Below are 17744 nucleotides of genomic sequence, written 5' to 3'. Positions count from 1 at the left end.
TCAGATGGAATACAGTACACGTTTTGTTTTCATTGGTGAATGCAGAAGATCGGTTTATTGGTGGATGATATCTTGACTACGTTGATGACTGATTGATGATGGTGATTGATTGATGATGGTGATTGATTGATGATGGTGATTGACTGATGATGGTGATCGATTGATGATGGTGATTGATTGATGATGGTGATCGATTGATGATGGTGATTGATTGATGATGGTGATTGACTGATGATGGTGACTGATGATGTGGAATGGTGAAAAGAAAGGTGATGATTGATGTTGACAGAAAATGATTCCTACGACGATGATTTTGTAAATTGAGTTTATTAAACGAGAATGTTAAAAAAGTATATTTTAATGTACGTACATGACTAGCAAACTCTAATGTTAATTACTGTAGGTATACACATTTATGCAGTTTTGATTTGAAAAAAAAGAGATGGATATGAATATCACCTTTTTGGTTCTTTTTTTTTTTTTTTTTTCTTATGTATTCGAATGAGACAAACAAGAGGATGGATCCTAAAAAAAGAAGCAATTTTGACATGTCCTCGATCTTAACGCAATCGCAACATATATACAATATATAAGAAGACAACAGAATTAAAAAAAAAAAAAAAAAAAAAGGTAAAAATAGAGATAATAACAATAATAATAGTAAACTTTATTTCAAAAATTAGTTGACATGACTATTAACTAACATTTGATTTTAAAAAAGTATCCCAATCTTCCCAAACTACACTATTCGGCATATTGTATAAAGGTACTTCAGAGGAGAGACATTCTCTATTAATCATCTGTTGAGGAATGTATTGAGGAAGTGGATCTTGAGCATGAGGTTGAGATTCAAGTGGAAGGAAATCTTGTTGGTACTGATAATGTTGCTGTTGTCGTTGTTGTTCTTGTTGTTGTTGCTGTTGTTGCAGTTGATGTTGTTGCACTAAAGCATCAGCCACAAAAACGTCGCTATCAGCGGGTACCAACTCAGGATTCCAGAAGAGTAAATCCAAATCCATATCCTGCATTTGATTGTGTTGTTCCTGTTGCGTTGAAGGTGCAATCATTGGTGATAATGATGATTGATGTGGTTGTTGTGGTTCGTCATTTAATTGATTAGATGGATTCGACCTTGGTATATAAAGTTCAGTACTTGCTGGTAATGTTGGTGGCGGTGGCGATGGGGTCGACTTGGTTGATTGTGATGCAGTTGCTGATGCTCTAGATAGTGATGACAAAAACATATCCTCAGGTCGTGTGCTAACGCAGTAAAGTAAGTGTGGTGGTATTGGCATGGCGGTTCCATCATCTTTAATATCAGTGATGGCTAATAAACTTTCCTTGTCCTGTTTCATACGATCTTGTAAGCTGTCTTCAGTATTGCTGGTATCACTCTGCCATTCGTTGTCCTTTGTTGATGATATTGTTGTTGGAGAAGGTGCTGTAGAGTTGTTCCGTTTCCTTCGTTGTTGTTGGACCATACCATCGCGTGAGTTCATATTAATGTTGTCCTCATCCAAGCTGACAGAGAAACGAGCAGCAATCGATTGGAGTACTTGAGCAACGTGAGTGGACGCTAAGCAAGGATCACGTCGAATAACACGAGAACACCGTAAAAGATTCTTCACTCCTTGTTCCGCCACTGATACATTATTTCCTTTTGCGTTGTGTAAAAATATAATACCTGCTTGGAAAATCGAACTAATAACAAAATGACATATGTTAGTTGTATACCGTCTTTTCTTCTTTTCTTTTCTAACTTACTATACAGAGATGGTCCAAGGAATACATGCAATTGTAAAGATATCCATATTTTCTGTCACGAAAAGAATATTGTTTGCTGCCACTGTACATATACTGAGAGCCTTGAATGCGAAATCCATATCTTCTGATTCTTGATTGCTGATAAATGGTCGATAGAGGAGTAGTAAAATACAATTATAGGACAAGAAGCCCATAGCTGGAACAGTACCAAAAAAAAAAAAAAAAAGGTAAAAATAGAGTCATTAGATCAAGTTTTTTTTTTTTTTTTTTATTTTACCTGATAGAGAATTTTGACGTTTTGGATTGCTTATATCATATGTAATTGATGAAGGAATACTAAGTTTCCAATTTTTTAACCGTTGATCCAAAAGATGTACTAAAGCTTGACTTCGACGACCGAAACGTATAGATCTTGGAGAATGAAGACCACTAAGTACTTGACCATATATTTGACCCAGACGAACAGCGTGATTAAAATGATCATATAAAGGTGTCTTCTTTCGAATATCTCTTGCTGTTTGCATAATAATTTCCGGAACAAATGGACGTTCAGAGAGGTCTTTTGGATGACATGATTCTACTTCGTAAAACGAGGGTAGTTCTACATCGAAGTCTTGATCTATAATGGTTACTGGTCTTCCAAGTTCAGCTGCAACCTAAACAATTGGAAAAAAAAATAACAATAATCCATAAATAACATAATATTCATTTATTATCATTGTATCAATAGTGATCTTTTTTTTAATATATTTATTTTATTTTTCCTTACCCATCGATCCATCATATAAATAACATACCAGATACGACTTCGTAATTCCCTTTCCGGTTCAGGTATATGCCATCCTCTTGCACTTCGATGAAGACCAAGATCTTGTGCCTTGAAAAAAAAAAAGAAGTTCATCATCATCATTAATCTTGATTATGATATATGTTCCAACCTTTTTTTTTTTTTTTCATTTACCATTCTAATTGCCATTCCAGTTTTGAACCAATAACTTGTATCATCAAAATCAGTATCATGTGATTCCACAAATAGGGTCATCAAAATAATAGTTTGCACAGTACTGATACGAGAGCGCTTGTAAATCAAATCAAATATACTGAGAGCTCTTTTCTTGAAAGCCTTGCCCATTTCCATGAATTCATCTTCAGTCAATTCCAGGATACATGGAGGTAATGCCGATCGATCCAATAAAGTAAGTGTTCTTACGCCAATAGTACATAGAGCACATAAGAGATATTCATCACAGGGACTGGGATCTTGATAATAGTATTGTTCTAAAAAGAACATCTTGTTAATAATTGGACATAACAATTGATAAGTTGAAAAATACCTAATCAAAAAAAAAAAAAAAGCGTGTGAGTTAAGTTTTCTATTTATTTTTATATTGACTTTACGTTTGTACGAGGATATCGACCCGTTCTTGATTAATATAAGGAATAGTAGTAGTAAAGACAGCAGTACGATCCATAAAACCTTGAGGAGGGGCTTTGAGTGCTTCAGATTTGATCAATATATGTTCTTCTTCATCATCATTCACTTTTTGAACAAACCAAGATGGGGTTTCCTTGATACAATGTGGTTTGTTGGAATTGAAAAGACCTTGATGGAGCAAGTGAACACCAGAACTCATGCCAATGTACCGTGTTCTTTCATAGTCCGCAATTCCAAGGTTGTCCATTTTTACTGTCAATTCTTTAGCAGGATCCAAGCTAGGACAACAGCACAAGTTAACATTCGATTCTTCAGAATCTTCAGAGGGAGAATCGCGGTGTTTGCCTTTCTCGTTGGGGATCATACTGAGTTTTGTTGTTGGCGTCGGTGTTGTTGTTATTGATGCTGCTTCAGCTGCTGCGGTAGCGATATCCATGGTGACAATCGATGCATCTAGTGGCATAGGTTTAGTGTCGTTGTTGTTACTAGTACTACTAATACTACTACTACAGCTATCACTTCTTTTGGGTGAAATTGGTTGTGTTAGGGGTAAGGTCAAGTCATCGTCACTATTGTAATAATAAGATTGAGGTGATGTCGATGAATTTCCAGTTGGTGTTGACAAAGTGGCGAGTAATGCTTCCATACGTTTCAATCTAGCTTCTAAGACTTCTACATAACTATTCTTTTTGGAAGAAAAACTATATATAGTAAACAAGATTAAACTATTAGTCAATAACAAATAATGAGGAGATAAGTGGATTTTCTTTTTGAGTTAATCTTACCCTGTGGCAGGTCCACGTTTCTTCTGTTCCACCAAGAATTCACACTCCAAATGAGAACTTGCACAACTTGTACAAGGTTTTTTGACATCGGCATCACAACGAATTTTCTTCTTTCGGCAAAGATCGCAGCTTCGTTTAGCCCTGGTTCGTTTTGTTCGTGGGATCGTTACAGCTGGTCGGTTATTATAATGAATTCCCGGTCGGATATCAGGCATAGTTGTATGAGAAGATTTGGAAGACATAATATTGTAAATGTTATCATGTGTATCACTTTGTATCGTTTCAATACAAAAGAATACACCAACAAAAGAAAAAGAAAAAAAGAAGCGGAGAAGAGAAAGAAAGTAATCAAAAAAAAAAAAAAAAGTATGAATGAAAAAAAAAAAAAAAAACTTCTCTCCCATAAAAAGTAAAAAAGCTATTTCAGAGACTACCGGGTAAACTTCTCCCGAAATGAATTTGAATTTTTTTTTTATTTTGATAGGATGCAAAAAAAAAAAATATAAAAAAAAATAATAAAAATAAATAAAATGATAACAAAATAATCTAAGTTCTAATCTATAATCTATCATTCTAAAGCAGTTTTAAGAGTAGGTAAAACCAATTGATTCCTCTTACTAAGTAATTGATCATGAATGACATTCATAGCAGTAACAGCACAGGATTCTTCAATGACACAAGATATATTAATTTCGGAGGCACCTTGAGAAATCATTTCAATATTGACACCCGCAGAAGCCAGGGTAGTGAACATCATACCAGCAATACCCACCATGTTTTTCATTTGTTTACCAACCAGAGATAAAATTGCCATATTTTGTAATACATCCACAGCTCCCACCGATCGAAGATCGCCAATAACACGAGCTAAATCTTTGTCTGCACTATCTACACCAAGCGCCATAGAAACATGTACTTCGGATGTCGAAATCAAGTCTACAACCACACCATAACGATCCAATGTGGAGAAAATCTTGGCGAAGAATCCATGACTTACACTCTTTCGATTGGAATGAACGTTGAGTACAATCACACCGTCTTTGATAGTCACAGCTGTAGGATACTTGCGAGAAAGATCTAAAGAATAACCATTTTCAGCCAATACCTTGGGTGAATGAGGAGATGAAGTACCATCCTTGCTAACATTATCAGTAGGGAACACTACAGTACCAGCTCCACGAGGATTTTCCACATTTTTGATACGGATAGGTATATGAGATCGAATCACTTGTTCCATTGTAAAAGGGTGAATGACTTCTGAACCATAATAGGTCAATTCAGCTGCTTCTTCAGGAGTGATAATAGGTAAAAGTCGTGCTGATTTCACTTTACGAGGATCTGCTGTAAAGATACCATCCACTTCTTTCCATACTTGAAGTTCTTCTGCACCTAATCCCACCGCCGTCAATGCTGCACAAAGATCTGTGTAACCTCTTCCAACTGTTGTAAGTAAACTTCCAGGAACAATACCGAAAAAGCCTAGAAATTAGAAATAAACAAAACAAAAAAGTCAATCCTCTTTTTATTTTTCTTTTTTCTTTTTTTTTTTTTTATTTTACCAGTGACAACGGGAACTTTATTTCCACATTTCAAAACAGCTTCAGCCATTTTTTCAGCAAGATAATCATAAAAAGTTTGATCCAAGACTTCGAATTCACGATCAATAATATTATCCAAGGAAACAAATTGAGCATCAATACCCTATTTAAAAAAAAAACATGAATAAAAACAATTAAAAAAAAAAAAGAAAAGATGTTTTTCTTCCTTACTCTATCTTGTAATACAGCAGCCACAATCCGACAAGATAATTTTTCACCAGCACCAATAATGATATCACGAGATCGAGGAGAGATTTCATTGATGATTTGAGCAGCTTTTAAGAAGGAAGTCAATTTTTCACAATCGTATTCTATATCAGAAATCAAATTCTTTCGGATAGTTTCATCTTGAATCATATCATTAGCAACTTGAATGTGTTCTTGTAAGATATTGTTTAATTCATCCCAATAATCTTCACAACCAGGCTGTAAAGCATAATTAGCAGCACGAATCAATCGGTTGGTAGTTCCATTTTGTTTGCTTTCTCCACTTCTTGCTGAACATACTACAACAAGTCGATTTTGTTTTACATATTCCCTAATATAGATTAAGATTGTTTAATAATAAAGTCTTTTATATTTTTTTATTATTATCACTTACTTGACTACTTGATTGGCAATATTATCAAGGAATTTACCAACACTAGTACCACCGAATTTTTGAACAACCCAAGGTAAATCAGGATTGTTATAATATTGCATTTCAGTCGATGGCATGTTTGGTTATAAAAAAGTGAAGATATAGAAAAAAGAAAAAAAGGAAAGAAAAAAAAAAAAAAAGAAAAAAAAATTGTGAGTCAAAACATCCTGGATTTTTGATCGTCCAATGAAAAAACGGTAAACCTTCGGTCCCTGCTTAAAGATCCGATAATATTGATTGATAATGATTCATTTTTATTTCTATTAGAAGGATATCATTGTTTTTTTAATAAAAAAAAAACAATATGAATATATATATAAATATAAAATAAATAAAAAACTAAATTATGTTGTTGATTTTGTAGGTGATGGTTTATTCTTGAGTTCTTTCCAAAGTGATAACATTTTTTCTTCTTTCCAATCAGCCCAAACTTCATAAATAGATAGAATCTCTTGAGTAATTTCCACCAAAGTTTCCACTTGTATATTGAGATCAGCAAACCATTGACGCATATCTGTTCGATCACCTAAAGATCCAGGTACAAAATCAGCATGATTTAATACTATAGTGAGATAAAGAGCAGCCAAAGCTATCATATGAGGAGGATGTAAAAGACAAACATCAGTACGAAATGAATCATTCACAATAAACCATGCAAATTGTAATCCTTGTTCCTTCATTCCAAGTTCTTGACAAATATGAGTAAGAGATCGATATGGATGCCACACAATCAAGTAAAATTCTAATTCTTCTAGTAAATAGAATTCGAATTCCGCTACTTTGGAACTATCATAGGGGAATCCACCAAAGTCGACTAAATAATATACAACAAACAAACAATCATTAAATAAATAAAATAATTAGGATATAATAAAAATCATTCATTTATTTCTATTTACCTTGAAATGCTTGTTTGGCTTCTTGAGTGACCACTTTAATATGAACAGGACATTCTTCTATTTTCGTAGCAAGATAAACACAAGTCACCAATACAAGTAATGGATCTGTCATACGTAATGAGTTTCTAAAGAGACAAGATTAGATTATAGAATATATTTAGAATAATGTTTTTTTTCTTTTTCTTTTTTCTTTTTTTTTTTCTTTTACTTTGTATAAAATCGTTTAAAATAAACAAAAGCTGTAGCCACCACTTGTTGTTTAAGTTGTAATCGTTTCGCAAGTTTTTGAATCACTAAAGAAAGGTGTTATATATATAATATATCATAAAACATAATAATTACTTACAGTGACAAAACCATATTTTGATTTTGATATAATCTGATTCTGATATATATTTCAAGTCTTCTTCTCTACTTTGAGTTAAAGTCCAACGATCAAGTAACCAATGATTTCTATTTCATCATAAAGAATACATATATTAGTCTTCTTTTTCTATATATATTATTAAACATAATAATGGATAATATACTTTTGTGTTGAAACCCAATAATTTGCCGCCATAACCGTCAAAAGACAAAAAAAAAAAAAAAAGAAGAGACAATAAAGGAAAAAAGAGATACAGTAAGTAGAGATTTTTTTTTTGTGAAGCATTTTCAATGCCCGTTCCCAGTTCATTCGGTTCAAAAAAATTCTATTTCTAATGGGGGAAATCATTCATTTTTTTTTTGTTATCTTATGCTACTATACTATTGACCCATTTCTAATGAATCAATGGCGGTAGTTTAAAAGAAGAAGATGGGGGAATCAAGAAGTTTGACATAGTTTTAAATTTCTGGATTACATTCACAAAACGTAGATTATTTTGTTTTTACCAAAATAAGAAGTAGTTTATAAAAAAAAGAATCATTTGGATTTCTGCTTTTCATCATTAACCTCCTTACCGCATATAAGGCGCGAGAACGCAAGCCATATTTGTTCTTTTTGAGAAAATCAATGGGCTGAACATTTTTTTTTTGTATTCCCGATATTTAACTCCTCAATTTCAGGTTCTTTTTTCTTTTTCTTTTTCTTTTTCTTTCTCTTTTCTTTTTCTTTAAAGGATTCATGATTTATTCTTTATTATGACTTCTCAACATATTGACAATCTATCATCTCCTATTCAACCACCTGAAGAATCTTTTGATCCTAATTCAAGTTCTCATAGTTTACCACGTATCATTCTTCCTTCCTCTCGACGGTCAAGTTTCTCTACAGTAGGGGATAATGAACCTCGAAAAGGTCTAACCTCACAACGATCTCAACCAAGTTTATCAAGTTCCTTCAAATCATCTAAAAAGAAAACCAATCGTCGTAGATCTTTTGAATCAGACCTTGCTCTTTCCTCAAGTGACGAACGTCTTTCAAGACCTTTTGCCAATGACAAACGCAACAAAGAATTCCATGCTCTTTTTAAAAGTGTACCATTAGACGACAACTTGATAGAAGGTAATTTATATATATATATTTATCATTCCATATTTAATGTATCACTCATATAACTGTTTTTTTTTTTAGATTATGGCTGTGCTCTACAAAAGGAAATCTTGTTACAGGGAAGAATTTATATATCACAACATCATCTATGTTTTAACGCGAATATATTTGGATGGATTACCAATGTAAGTATTATATTTTTTTACTGATGGATTTGTATCTTAAAATAACTAACCTTTTTTTTTTCTTTTTTTTTTTTTTTGTATTATAGTTGGTCATTGCATTTGCTGATATCGTTAATATAGAAAAACGAACAACTGCCATCTTTATTCCCAATGCCATTCAAATATCAACACATCAATCCAAGGTAAAATTCGATATTAAAAAAAAAGGGGGGAATAAGGGATATAATGTCATCTTCAATAAACTTGAAACTAATCAAATATGTTGTTTTTAATGGATGAAAATTACAGCATTTTTTCGCCTCCTTTTTATCCCGAGAACAAGCTTATGAACATATGATGATTATATGGCAACAAAATCAAGAACGACAATCATCTCTCACTATTGGCAATTCCTTAAAAGATTCAAATGATGAAAATGATGATATGGATGATGATCTATCTTTTACTCATTCTGAAAATGATAATCAAGATGATAGTGAGTTGGCAACAACTCAAACAATGGATGACCTATTAGTATTGACACCTCCAAGACCTATGAATGAAAAAGGTAATAAATATATAAATAGTTTGAAAAAAAAAAAGAAAATAGAATGAAACTTTGCGAAATAAATATAATCTAATTTTTTTTTTAAAAAAAAAATAGATCGACAATCATCATTGGCCTCTTTACCAATTCCAACACACGTCAATGAAGAAACAGATGCAGCTCGTCGTCGTGCTGTTTCCGAGGCAGGACCTCGACCCAATACCGAATCACTAATACAAAGTGCGACTGAAGAACCATTACCAACCGTTCAACAAATCAATACCAAATCAGATATCAACAAGCAAACAATGACATGTGAAGCAACGTCAAAACAGCAAGAACAATCTGAAACTCAATGTCAATGTCAAACAACTGATGATCATTTCCCAAATATTGTCCTGGATCAAACTTATCAATGCACTATAGAAACCATGTACAACCTATTATATCAAAGTGAATTTGTCAAAAAATATCTTCTTGATGTGGAAAAAAATACAGGTAACCAAAAAAAGAGTAAAAAGCGATCGGAAATTGAACTATTTATATCTTGATAATTATTATATAGATGTTGTTATTGGTCCTTGGCGTCAAGACAAAGATATTCCATTTGTTCGTGATGTCTCGTATGTCAAATATCTTGGCGGTGCTATTGGTCCCAAATCAACCAGATGTATTCTCAAGGAAGAACTAATTCATTTGGATTTACATCAATCTGTCACTCAACAAACAACCACTCAAACTCCTGATGTTCCTTCTGGTAATTCTTTTTGTGTCAAGACTCGTGTATGTATCTCTTGGGCAGGGCAAGGTCAAGTACGAGTTTTAGTCACAGTACTCGTACCATTTTCAAAATCATCATGGTTGAAATGTAAGTAAGAATTAAGGAAAAGGTGAATCATTTAATCATTTTTTTTTTTTTTTTGGATAGCCACTATTGAAAAAGCATCTATAGATGGTCAAATCAATTATTTCAAGGGATTAGATGTAGCCATACGAAAATATTTGGAAACTCGAAATCAAGTATCATCATCACGGTCCAAGAAACGACATGGCAAACGAAAAGGAGGACAAGAAAAGGGCAACGATCATAAACAAATTGGTATCAATCAAGTAACAACAAAAGACACGACATCATCATCCGTCTTTAGTACAATGATACAAACAGTGAATGATGGTATACAAACGATTGGTGATCTATTTGTCATTCCTCCCACAATGGCTCAATGTACAATGATCTGTTTGATTCTAATGGTAATGATCAATCTTTATATAGCTTTGAAAATGGTCAATATGGGACAACAACTTTATAGCATTCGAATGGATACACGTACACCTATCACTTCTTCTTCTTCTTCTCCTTTGGAAACATGGCGACAAGAACATCGTCAAGAAGTGGATTCTATGTGGCAATGGCTGGAACAATTAGAAAAGGATCCATACCAACCTTACGCTCGATTATCTACCAATCAAGTCATGTCTGATCAACGCTATTATCGTGACCCTATGAATCGTCATGTTATTGAATTGGAGAAAATGGTACGACATGCTGGTGAAAATGTAGATCAAGTTCATCGTGTGGTCAAGCAGCAAAGACAAGAATTATTACAAAAATTATCCTCTTAGTTGATTACCCTTTTTTTTTTTTTTTTATCATCATTGATTCTTTCCTTTTTATCCTACTATACCTACCTTAGTCTTTTTTTTTTTTTTTGATCAGATATCAGCTCATTTTTTTTTTTTTCATGATTCCAATAAATCAATCATTCAAGCATGTGCGTAAAATTTCATTGATGCTATGTTGTATCACCATCTTGTTTTCAAGGTCAGCCTGAGAAATCATCCAAAGTCTCACAATCTTATGCTTCATTTATAATATTTCATTAGATTATTATTGATACGAAAATCATTCTATCTTTTTTTTGATAAGGCAAACTGTAATTTTTTTTTATTTCAAATAATAGTATGTAAAAAAAAAAAAGGACGTAGGGGTAACAGACTAAACTAGTAGTGTTCTAAATAATAATAATAATAATAATAATAATAATAATAATAAACTATTGCCTATAACCACCAAGATTCCTTTTCATCACTATGGACAAACATATCAGTGTCATCATCATCATCTTGTTGATAATAAGAGGATGAAGAAGAGGGAGTTCTTTCCAAGCAATCATTCATAGAAATATCTTCTTCCACCATATCAGACCAAGATAAACCTTGAGCACCAGGAGCAGCAGACATACTGAAGAAGGCAGAATCGTATCTTGGTTGACCATCCTTTCCTTCTTGTTGTTGTTGTTGAGGAATATCTACAGGAGTCAAAGGTGACACTTCTTCATCATCATCTTCTTCTTGGTAGAGAGTCAATCCACGGAATTGTTTGAGCATTTCAGACACAGAGACACGACGACTAGGATCCAAAGTAAGTACAGATTGTTGCAAAAAGAGAGCAGTTTCAGATGACAAAGTAGGAAACAAGTGTTGTTTGAGCATGGTTGGATTTCTCTTGTATTCAGCAAAGGCAGGATCGGCCAAGTTTGCTTCTTGCCAAGGATTGCGACCAAACATCAAAGCCAATAGTAAAATACCCAAAGACCAAACATCAGATGCAGCTGAATCATAAGGTTTTAAATCTTGATCATCATCATATTCATCATCGTTTGAAAAATGTTCAGGCGCCAAATAAGTAGCAGAACCGCAGCCAAATTCCATAGACCATCGATCGCGTGTCGCCAAACCAAAGTCTGCCACCTTACAATCAAAACCATCGGTATCATCATCTAAACCCTTGAGTAAAATGTTTTCCAACTTGATATCACGATGATAAATACCTTGAGCATGCATTTGTTCAATGCCTTCCAAGATTTGAATAAAGAGATCCTTAGCCACATGTTCAGGACGAGAGGTACGATCTTGTTGATCACGAATCACATAGTCAAATAGGTCACCTTGATCACACAAATCCATTACCATATAAATATAAGAATGATCTTGCATCACAGAATGAAGAGCCAAGAGTGAAGGATGCTTCAATTGAGATTGAATATCAATTTCCAATTGTTGAAGTTGTTGTTGTTCAACAGTAAGACCAGACTTGTTGAGAACCTTGATGGCAACATAAGACTTTGTTTTCAGACTTTGACCAAGAAAGAGACCACCATAGGAGCCATGACCAAGATCTTCGACAAATTGATAATCACCTACAGTGGTGTCAATCAAAGATTGAGAGAGTTCAGACCAATAATCACTTGAGATTGTAGTAGACATCAGATTAAAAGTAGAAGCAATTGTTGTTATTGTTGTAAAAAATTGTTGTTTGAGATAAATAAAGATAAAAAAAAATAGATAGAAACACTATAGAATAGAGAAGGTGTATCTGTTTCGTTGTGTATATATGTAAAAATAATATCAGGAAGTAATAGAGTGCAACAAGATGTTGGATGCCAATAGGGGGCTAGGTCGTGGAGTCAATAATAAAATCATAGTATAATATTAAAAAAAAAGGGAGATTGCTGAAATAATCGGCAAAATGGTTCAATGTTGATCGTATTGTAAAAAAAAAAAATGTTTTCGTAAAAATTGTTTTGTCGTTTTTTGCTTGGGAAGCAAGAAAATTTAGAAAGCCATAATGGATAAAGTAATAAAAAAAACAAGTAAAAAAGAAAAGAAAAGAAAAGTAGATATATAAAGAAGTTTTTAAAAAAAGGGAATAAACAGAAAAGAGAAAAGAATAAAAAGGAAAAAATGAAATCAAATTTATTTATAGCCTAGCTGAATTCATTTACCGCCGATGATTCACACACAAGTTTTGTGGTGCGTTCCAGAAGCTTCCTCGCTGATTGGTTATTAGTGATGCAACATAGAACCAATTTCGTAACTCGGCGAAAATGCTTATCCCCCCTCCCCTCTCTTCTTATACCATATTTGGAAGACTTAGCATGTTCTATTTGAACCTATCAAATCACGTTTATTCTAACTATCAATGATGAATCATGTCGAGACTTTCAAGTGAAAGCACACAATTTAATAAACCCCCCCCCTCCTCTTTTTAATAGTTTTGATCCAACTTTTTTTTTCTATCTTCCTAGACTTTCCTCTTATGGAATAATTTTTAAATTGAATCATTCAAAAAAAAATTTTGGAAATTGAGGGAAATTTTTTTCCTCCCGCCTTAAAGTGGGAAAATCATTATGACAAATTTCTGCACACTCCTACGTGGCTAAATTCGGGCAATCAATCCATTTTTTTTTTTGTATCATTCTAGTCTTAATCATCATCATTAATCAGATTCATCACATCACTTTTTTTTTTTTTTCATTCCAATTCATTTTTTTTATATTATTATTATTATTCTTTATTCCTCCCCTTAAAAATCTACATGTGATCAATATAATACAAAAATCATCTAATCTAAACTAATAAACTAAAAATCGAAAGACATTTCATTATCTTTCTTGATCAATTCCAACATCCCAGGAGGCATCAATGGTTTCTTGACGGATTTCACTTGTCCATCCTTTTTGGTGATAGTCTTGATTTCAGCAATATAACGGAATGGCATGGTCACAGATTCATGTTTAGAGAAATGAATTTCTGGATGATCAATATAGGGTACTTCGTTCAATGGTACTATCGGATAAACATTATTTATTATAAAATTTAGTTTGAGATCAATTTTCTCCCACCCATATATATATATGTTCTTCTTTTTTGAATATTCTATTTTTTTTTCTTACCGCGATCTTCCACTACACGACGTGTTACGTTCAAAGCAGTATCCGTTGTCATTTGTACTGGACCCAATCTTCTTCCGGCAAAACCTAACTTGCGAAGTTCCTTGGTACGATCTGTCAAAAAAAAAAGAACGTGATTTTGGTATCATGATCAAACTAACATATACTTTTTTTTTTTTTTTTTTTTTTACCTCTTGGTGGATCATCCCCTATATATATATAAATCATGTGAGTATATATGTGTAAAAGTGAATTTGAAATATTGACAAAGTATTATTACCTAAAATACCACCAAATAAAAAGTAATCAAAATTATCACCATCCTCAGGAGCCAATTCAGAAGTAGCTGCAGGATCTAATAAACAGACTCGTTTGGGATCAACACCAGGAAGATGTAACACATCTTCAGAATGACAATGAGCTTGTTTGAGTTCTTCTGGCATATTCTTTTTGCAAGCTTCAGATAAACATGAAAACCAAAGATGTTCACCACCAACATTGCTTAGCATATGCTTGTATTCCAATACACACCAAGCATGCATATCATCTTCCATATGTTCAATAATATAGGATCGTTGTTTAGTCATTATATTAGTGTGGATTGTTTATTACAAAAAAAGAGAAAAAAGAAGGGAGGTAAATGCGGACTACAAAAAATTTTTCATTTCAAAGCTTTTTTGTTTCCCCAGTGACTAGTCATATTGTATAAATATAAAAAAAAAGGTGATAGTGATAGATATATTGTATATGTACAATTAACAAAAAAAAAAAATAAAAAAGATAGAATAAGAATATACAAAACTAGAACTAAAAAAAAAAAAAAAAAAAAAAAAGACTAAAGAAAGATATCAAAAGAAAGAGGAAGAGAGTCTACCAGCCAAATCCTGCTGCTTGTTGTTGTTGAGTTTGCATATCCTCTATAGAAACAATAAAAATCAGTATCAATAACAATAACAATATATATATATATAATCATTACCTTTAAAGGCAGCTAAACCAATCAGGATACCAGCAATAAAGAAGATCAAACTAATACAAAACCATAATACACCCCAAACACGACTTGACATGCATGATCCACATAATTTTGCGAATTTTGAGGCATCAGATTCGAATGCTTTTCTAAATACCAAATCGTCCAAGATATCCCATAAACAATAAAGACTTGACATAACACTATATTAAAAAAAAAAGTGTGTTAATGATGAAAGGTTGTTTTATAATTAATCATTTCTTACCCAATGAAAAGAACAAAATAACGTAATCCAACCCCATGAGCTAACCACCATAAAAAGACCATGATAGCAATAAAAGCAAATCCAATACCACGCGTCAACCAATTCTTTGCCCACCATAATGTAAATAATAGACAGACACCCAAAAAGATGGATGCAATTTTAGATGCCAGAATGTTGAAACTACACATGACCAAAATAGCGCCAATGGCTGAAGATCCAAGATAACCTGCTGGTAAGGTACACATTGGTATACCACCTCTCTAATAATAATAATATATTAGTATATTTATTATATAATAAATAAATCATACTTACCATTCTTGTTACCCCACCTTCATCTGGATCAATTTCAATAGATTCAATTTTTGCACAAGTCATACAACCAACAATAGCATGAGAAAATTCGTGTAAACCTACTGTCAACAACTAATAAACAAAATCATATATCAGTAAAATAAAAATAATTTTTAATAGAATAAAAAAAAAAATAACCTTGAATGGAGAAAGGATGATCTTGGCAATGGGCATATTCCATAAGACTAGAATAGCAGCAATATAGACACCTATAATAATAAGAATGATTTTTTGATCTTCTGTTGGTGTTAATGCATTGGTTGCTTGATCTTGCACTGCTTGTCTTGCTATCAAATAATGAGCATAACTATCAATAGGTGCCATTAGAACAAAAAAAAAAAAAAAAGGTGAAAGAAAAAGAAAAAAAAAAAGGGGAGAGACGGAAAAAGAAAAATATCAATCTATTTTTATTTGGGTACCTTTTAGATTGATTCCAAAAAAAGAAAAGATCCAAACATTCACAAAATCACTTTTTTTTCGTCCTGCCAAGACAAAATCCAGAAATACTCTTCTTGTGTTACAATTTCCAAAAAATCAAACAAACAATGAGCCTAGAAGAATCAATATATTATATATATAAAAAAAGAATATATTCGTTTTATTTCATTATTAAAAAAAAAAAAGCAATAATAAAAACAGATACGCAATAATAAAAACCTAGCTAAACTACAATAAAAATCCTAATAATAACTATTTCCTCCTGATTTAGAGACGAGCTTGAACAATAGTGTTGAAATCATCAGGTTTCAAACTGGCACCACCAACCAAGAATCCATCAATGTTAGGTTTCGTGGCTATATTAAAAAAAAAAAAAAGAATCAATAAAACTAGAAAAACAATCTTTCTCTTCATTATATCCTCCGTGACACGCAAACTTACCTAATTCAGCAGCATTCTTGGCATTGACAGAACCACCATAAATGATACGAACAGAATCGGCCACTTCCTTGCTAACATTAGTAGACAACCAGTTACGTAAAGTAACATGGACTTCTTCGGCTTGTTCAGGAGTAGCAACCTTACCAGTACCGCTATTCGCGTTGAGAAAAAAAAAAGGTCAGATAAATCAATAATATATATATATATATATTTACTTACATAGCCCAGACAGGTTCATAAGCAACAACAACATTAGTCCAGTCATTAATCTTATCAGCAACACCCTTCAATTGACGAGTCACAACATCAGCAGTAACATTGGCTTCACGTTCTTCCAATTTTTCACCAATACAAGCAATTACGCTGACACCAGCCTTCAAAGCATGAGCAGTCTTTTCACCAACGAACTATATCAAAAAAAAAAGAAGTCAATTGAATCCATCTTTATAAGGATTAAAGGTAGTAATATATCGTACTAGTACAAATATCACTTACTTCATCAGATTCACCAAAGTATTCACGACGTTCAGAGTGACCGAGAATGACCCAATCGATACCAAGATCCTTCAATTGTTCAGGACTATCAATAAAAAACAAAATACAAAAAAAAAGAAGGTGAATCTACCAATCATCATCATATCTTATCTCTCTCTCTCGTATATACCTAATTTCACCAGTATAGGCACCGGAAGCCTTGACATAAGAATTTTGAGCAGCAACACCAATTTCTTTCTTCAAATTGGCACGAACACGATCAATATAAAGAGCAGGAGGTGCAACCACAACCTCTAATATGTGTTAATAAAAAAAATTGTGTCAGTTGATAAAACATCCCCAACAAAAAAAAAAGATATTGACCCAACACACAATCTATTTAAATATTACCAGTTTGAGCAGGTACATTGATCTTGTTAAGACCTTCGACAAGAGACTTCACTTGGGCCACGGAGCCGTTCATCTTCCAGTTACCACCAATGAAAAAGTTACGAGGAGACATTGTTGCAATACTAATATATCATCCAAAGGATGCCATAAAGAAAAACCATGCAAGAAAAAGTGAGTCGATACGTTTATTCAATTTTATTTGAATTGAAGACCCTTTTTTTTTTGATAGAAAGGAAACATGAACTTACAGTTTATAAAGTTGTTGTTATTAAAAAAAAAAAGAAAAGAAAAGAAAAGAGAAGGAAAGAAACGCGAGATGGGTTCGACTCTTCTTTTTTTTAGTGCAGGG

At 32.9% G+C, this 17744-nt stretch overlaps 8 protein-coding genes across 8 annotated transcripts; 1 reads left to right on the top strand and 7 right to left on the bottom strand.

Moving 5' to 3' along the window:
• Positions 1-695: 695 nt before the first annotated feature.
• On the bottom strand, positions 696-4199 carry BX664DRAFT_263167 (fungal-specific transcription factor domain-containing protein; the record flags this gene model as incomplete). Its single annotated transcript, XM_051540755.1, has 9 exons — positions 696-1219; positions 1535-1701; positions 1765-1960; positions 2060-2420; positions 2534-2641; positions 2726-3098; positions 3163-3564; positions 3823-3900; positions 3985-4199. The coding sequence occupies 9 exons, from the start codon at positions 4197-4199 to the stop codon at positions 696-698; spliced, it is 2424 nt and encodes an 807-aa protein (XP_051400461.1).
• A 268-nt stretch (positions 4200-4467) lies between these two features.
• On the bottom strand, positions 4468-6347 carry BX664DRAFT_297460 (Aspartate/glutamate/uridylate kinase). The gene is made up of 4 exons (XM_051542242.1): positions 6184-6347; positions 5754-6120; positions 5544-5685; positions 4468-5463 (listed from the first exon to the last, which is right to left on the bottom strand). Exons 1-4 carry the CDS (start codon positions 6297-6299, stop codon positions 4553-4555), a joined length of 1536 nt encoding a protein of 511 aa, XP_051400460.1. The 5' UTR covers positions 6300-6347; the 3' UTR covers positions 4468-4552.
• Positions 6348-6455: 108 nt separating this feature from the next.
• BX664DRAFT_333485 (CDK8 kinase-activating protein cyclin C) lies at positions 6456-7708 on the bottom strand. Its single transcript, XM_051545524.1, has 5 exons — positions 7652-7708; positions 7468-7574; positions 7330-7414; positions 7122-7246; positions 6456-7036 (listed from the first exon to the last, which is right to left on the bottom strand). Exons 1-5 carry the CDS (start codon positions 7681-7683, stop codon positions 6567-6569), a joined length of 819 nt encoding a protein of 272 aa, XP_051400459.1. The 5' UTR covers positions 7684-7708; the 3' UTR covers positions 6456-6566.
• A 535-nt stretch (positions 7709-8243) lies between these two features.
• BX664DRAFT_262645 (GRAM domain-containing protein) lies at positions 8244-10929 on the top strand (the record flags this gene model as incomplete). The annotated part of the gene is made up of 9 exons (XM_051540730.1): positions 8244-8607; positions 8677-8780; positions 8867-8962; positions 9069-9293; positions 9642-9804; positions 9872-10174; positions 10235-10405; positions 10472-10633; positions 10700-10929. The coding sequence occupies 9 exons, from the start codon at positions 8244-8246 to the stop codon at positions 10927-10929; spliced, it is 1818 nt and encodes a 605-aa protein (XP_051400458.1).
• Positions 10930-11219: 290 nt separating this feature from the next.
• BX664DRAFT_333478 (kinase-like domain-containing protein) lies at positions 11220-13021 on the bottom strand. Its single transcript, XM_051545523.1, has one exon. The coding sequence runs from the start codon at positions 12571-12573 to the stop codon at positions 11368-11370; it is 1206 nt and encodes a 401-aa protein (XP_051400457.1). The 5' UTR covers positions 12574-13021; the 3' UTR covers positions 11220-11367.
• Positions 13022-13635: 614 nt separating this feature from the next.
• BX664DRAFT_333475 (SAM-dependent RNA methyltransferase) lies at positions 13636-14667 on the bottom strand. Its single transcript, XM_051545522.1, has 4 exons — positions 14320-14667; positions 14231-14248; positions 14043-14153; positions 13636-13935 (listed from the first exon to the last, which is right to left on the bottom strand). Exons 1-4 carry the CDS (start codon positions 14624-14626, stop codon positions 13730-13732), a joined length of 642 nt encoding a protein of 213 aa, XP_051400456.1. The 5' UTR covers positions 14627-14667; the 3' UTR covers positions 13636-13729.
• A 208-nt stretch (positions 14668-14875) lies between these two features.
• BX664DRAFT_333469 (peptidase M50B-like-domain-containing protein) lies at positions 14876-15971 on the bottom strand. Its single transcript, XM_051545521.1, has 5 exons — positions 15770-15971; positions 15593-15703; positions 15278-15537; positions 15019-15215; positions 14876-14956 (listed from the first exon to the last, which is right to left on the bottom strand). The coding sequence occupies exons 1-5, from the start codon at positions 15953-15955 to the stop codon at positions 14910-14912; spliced, it is 801 nt and encodes a 266-aa protein (XP_051400455.1). The 5' UTR covers positions 15956-15971; the 3' UTR covers positions 14876-14909.
• A 233-nt stretch (positions 15972-16204) lies between these two features.
• Positions 16205-17705, bottom strand: BX664DRAFT_333463 (triosephosphate isomerase). Its single transcript, XM_051545520.1, has 6 exons — positions 17396-17705; positions 17175-17298; positions 17006-17090; positions 16730-16917; positions 16511-16662; positions 16205-16425 (listed from the first exon to the last, which is right to left on the bottom strand). The coding sequence occupies exons 1-6, from the start codon at positions 17505-17507 to the stop codon at positions 16337-16339; spliced, it is 750 nt and encodes a 249-aa protein (XP_051400454.1). The 5' UTR covers positions 17508-17705; the 3' UTR covers positions 16205-16336.
• Between the last annotated feature and the right edge of the window lie 39 nt (positions 17706-17744).

The sequence above is a fragment of the Halteromyces radiatus genome (genome assembly GCF_025201355.1).
Source record: "Halteromyces radiatus strain CBS 162.75 chromosome Unknown BX664scaffold_4, whole genome shotgun sequence".
In the NCBI taxonomy this organism is placed as follows: domain Eukaryota; kingdom Fungi; phylum Mucoromycota; class Mucoromycetes; order Mucorales; family Cunninghamellaceae; genus Halteromyces; species Halteromyces radiatus.
The sequence above is the reverse complement of the archived record's forward strand: the minus strand, read 5'-3'. Positions and strand labels throughout refer to the sequence as shown.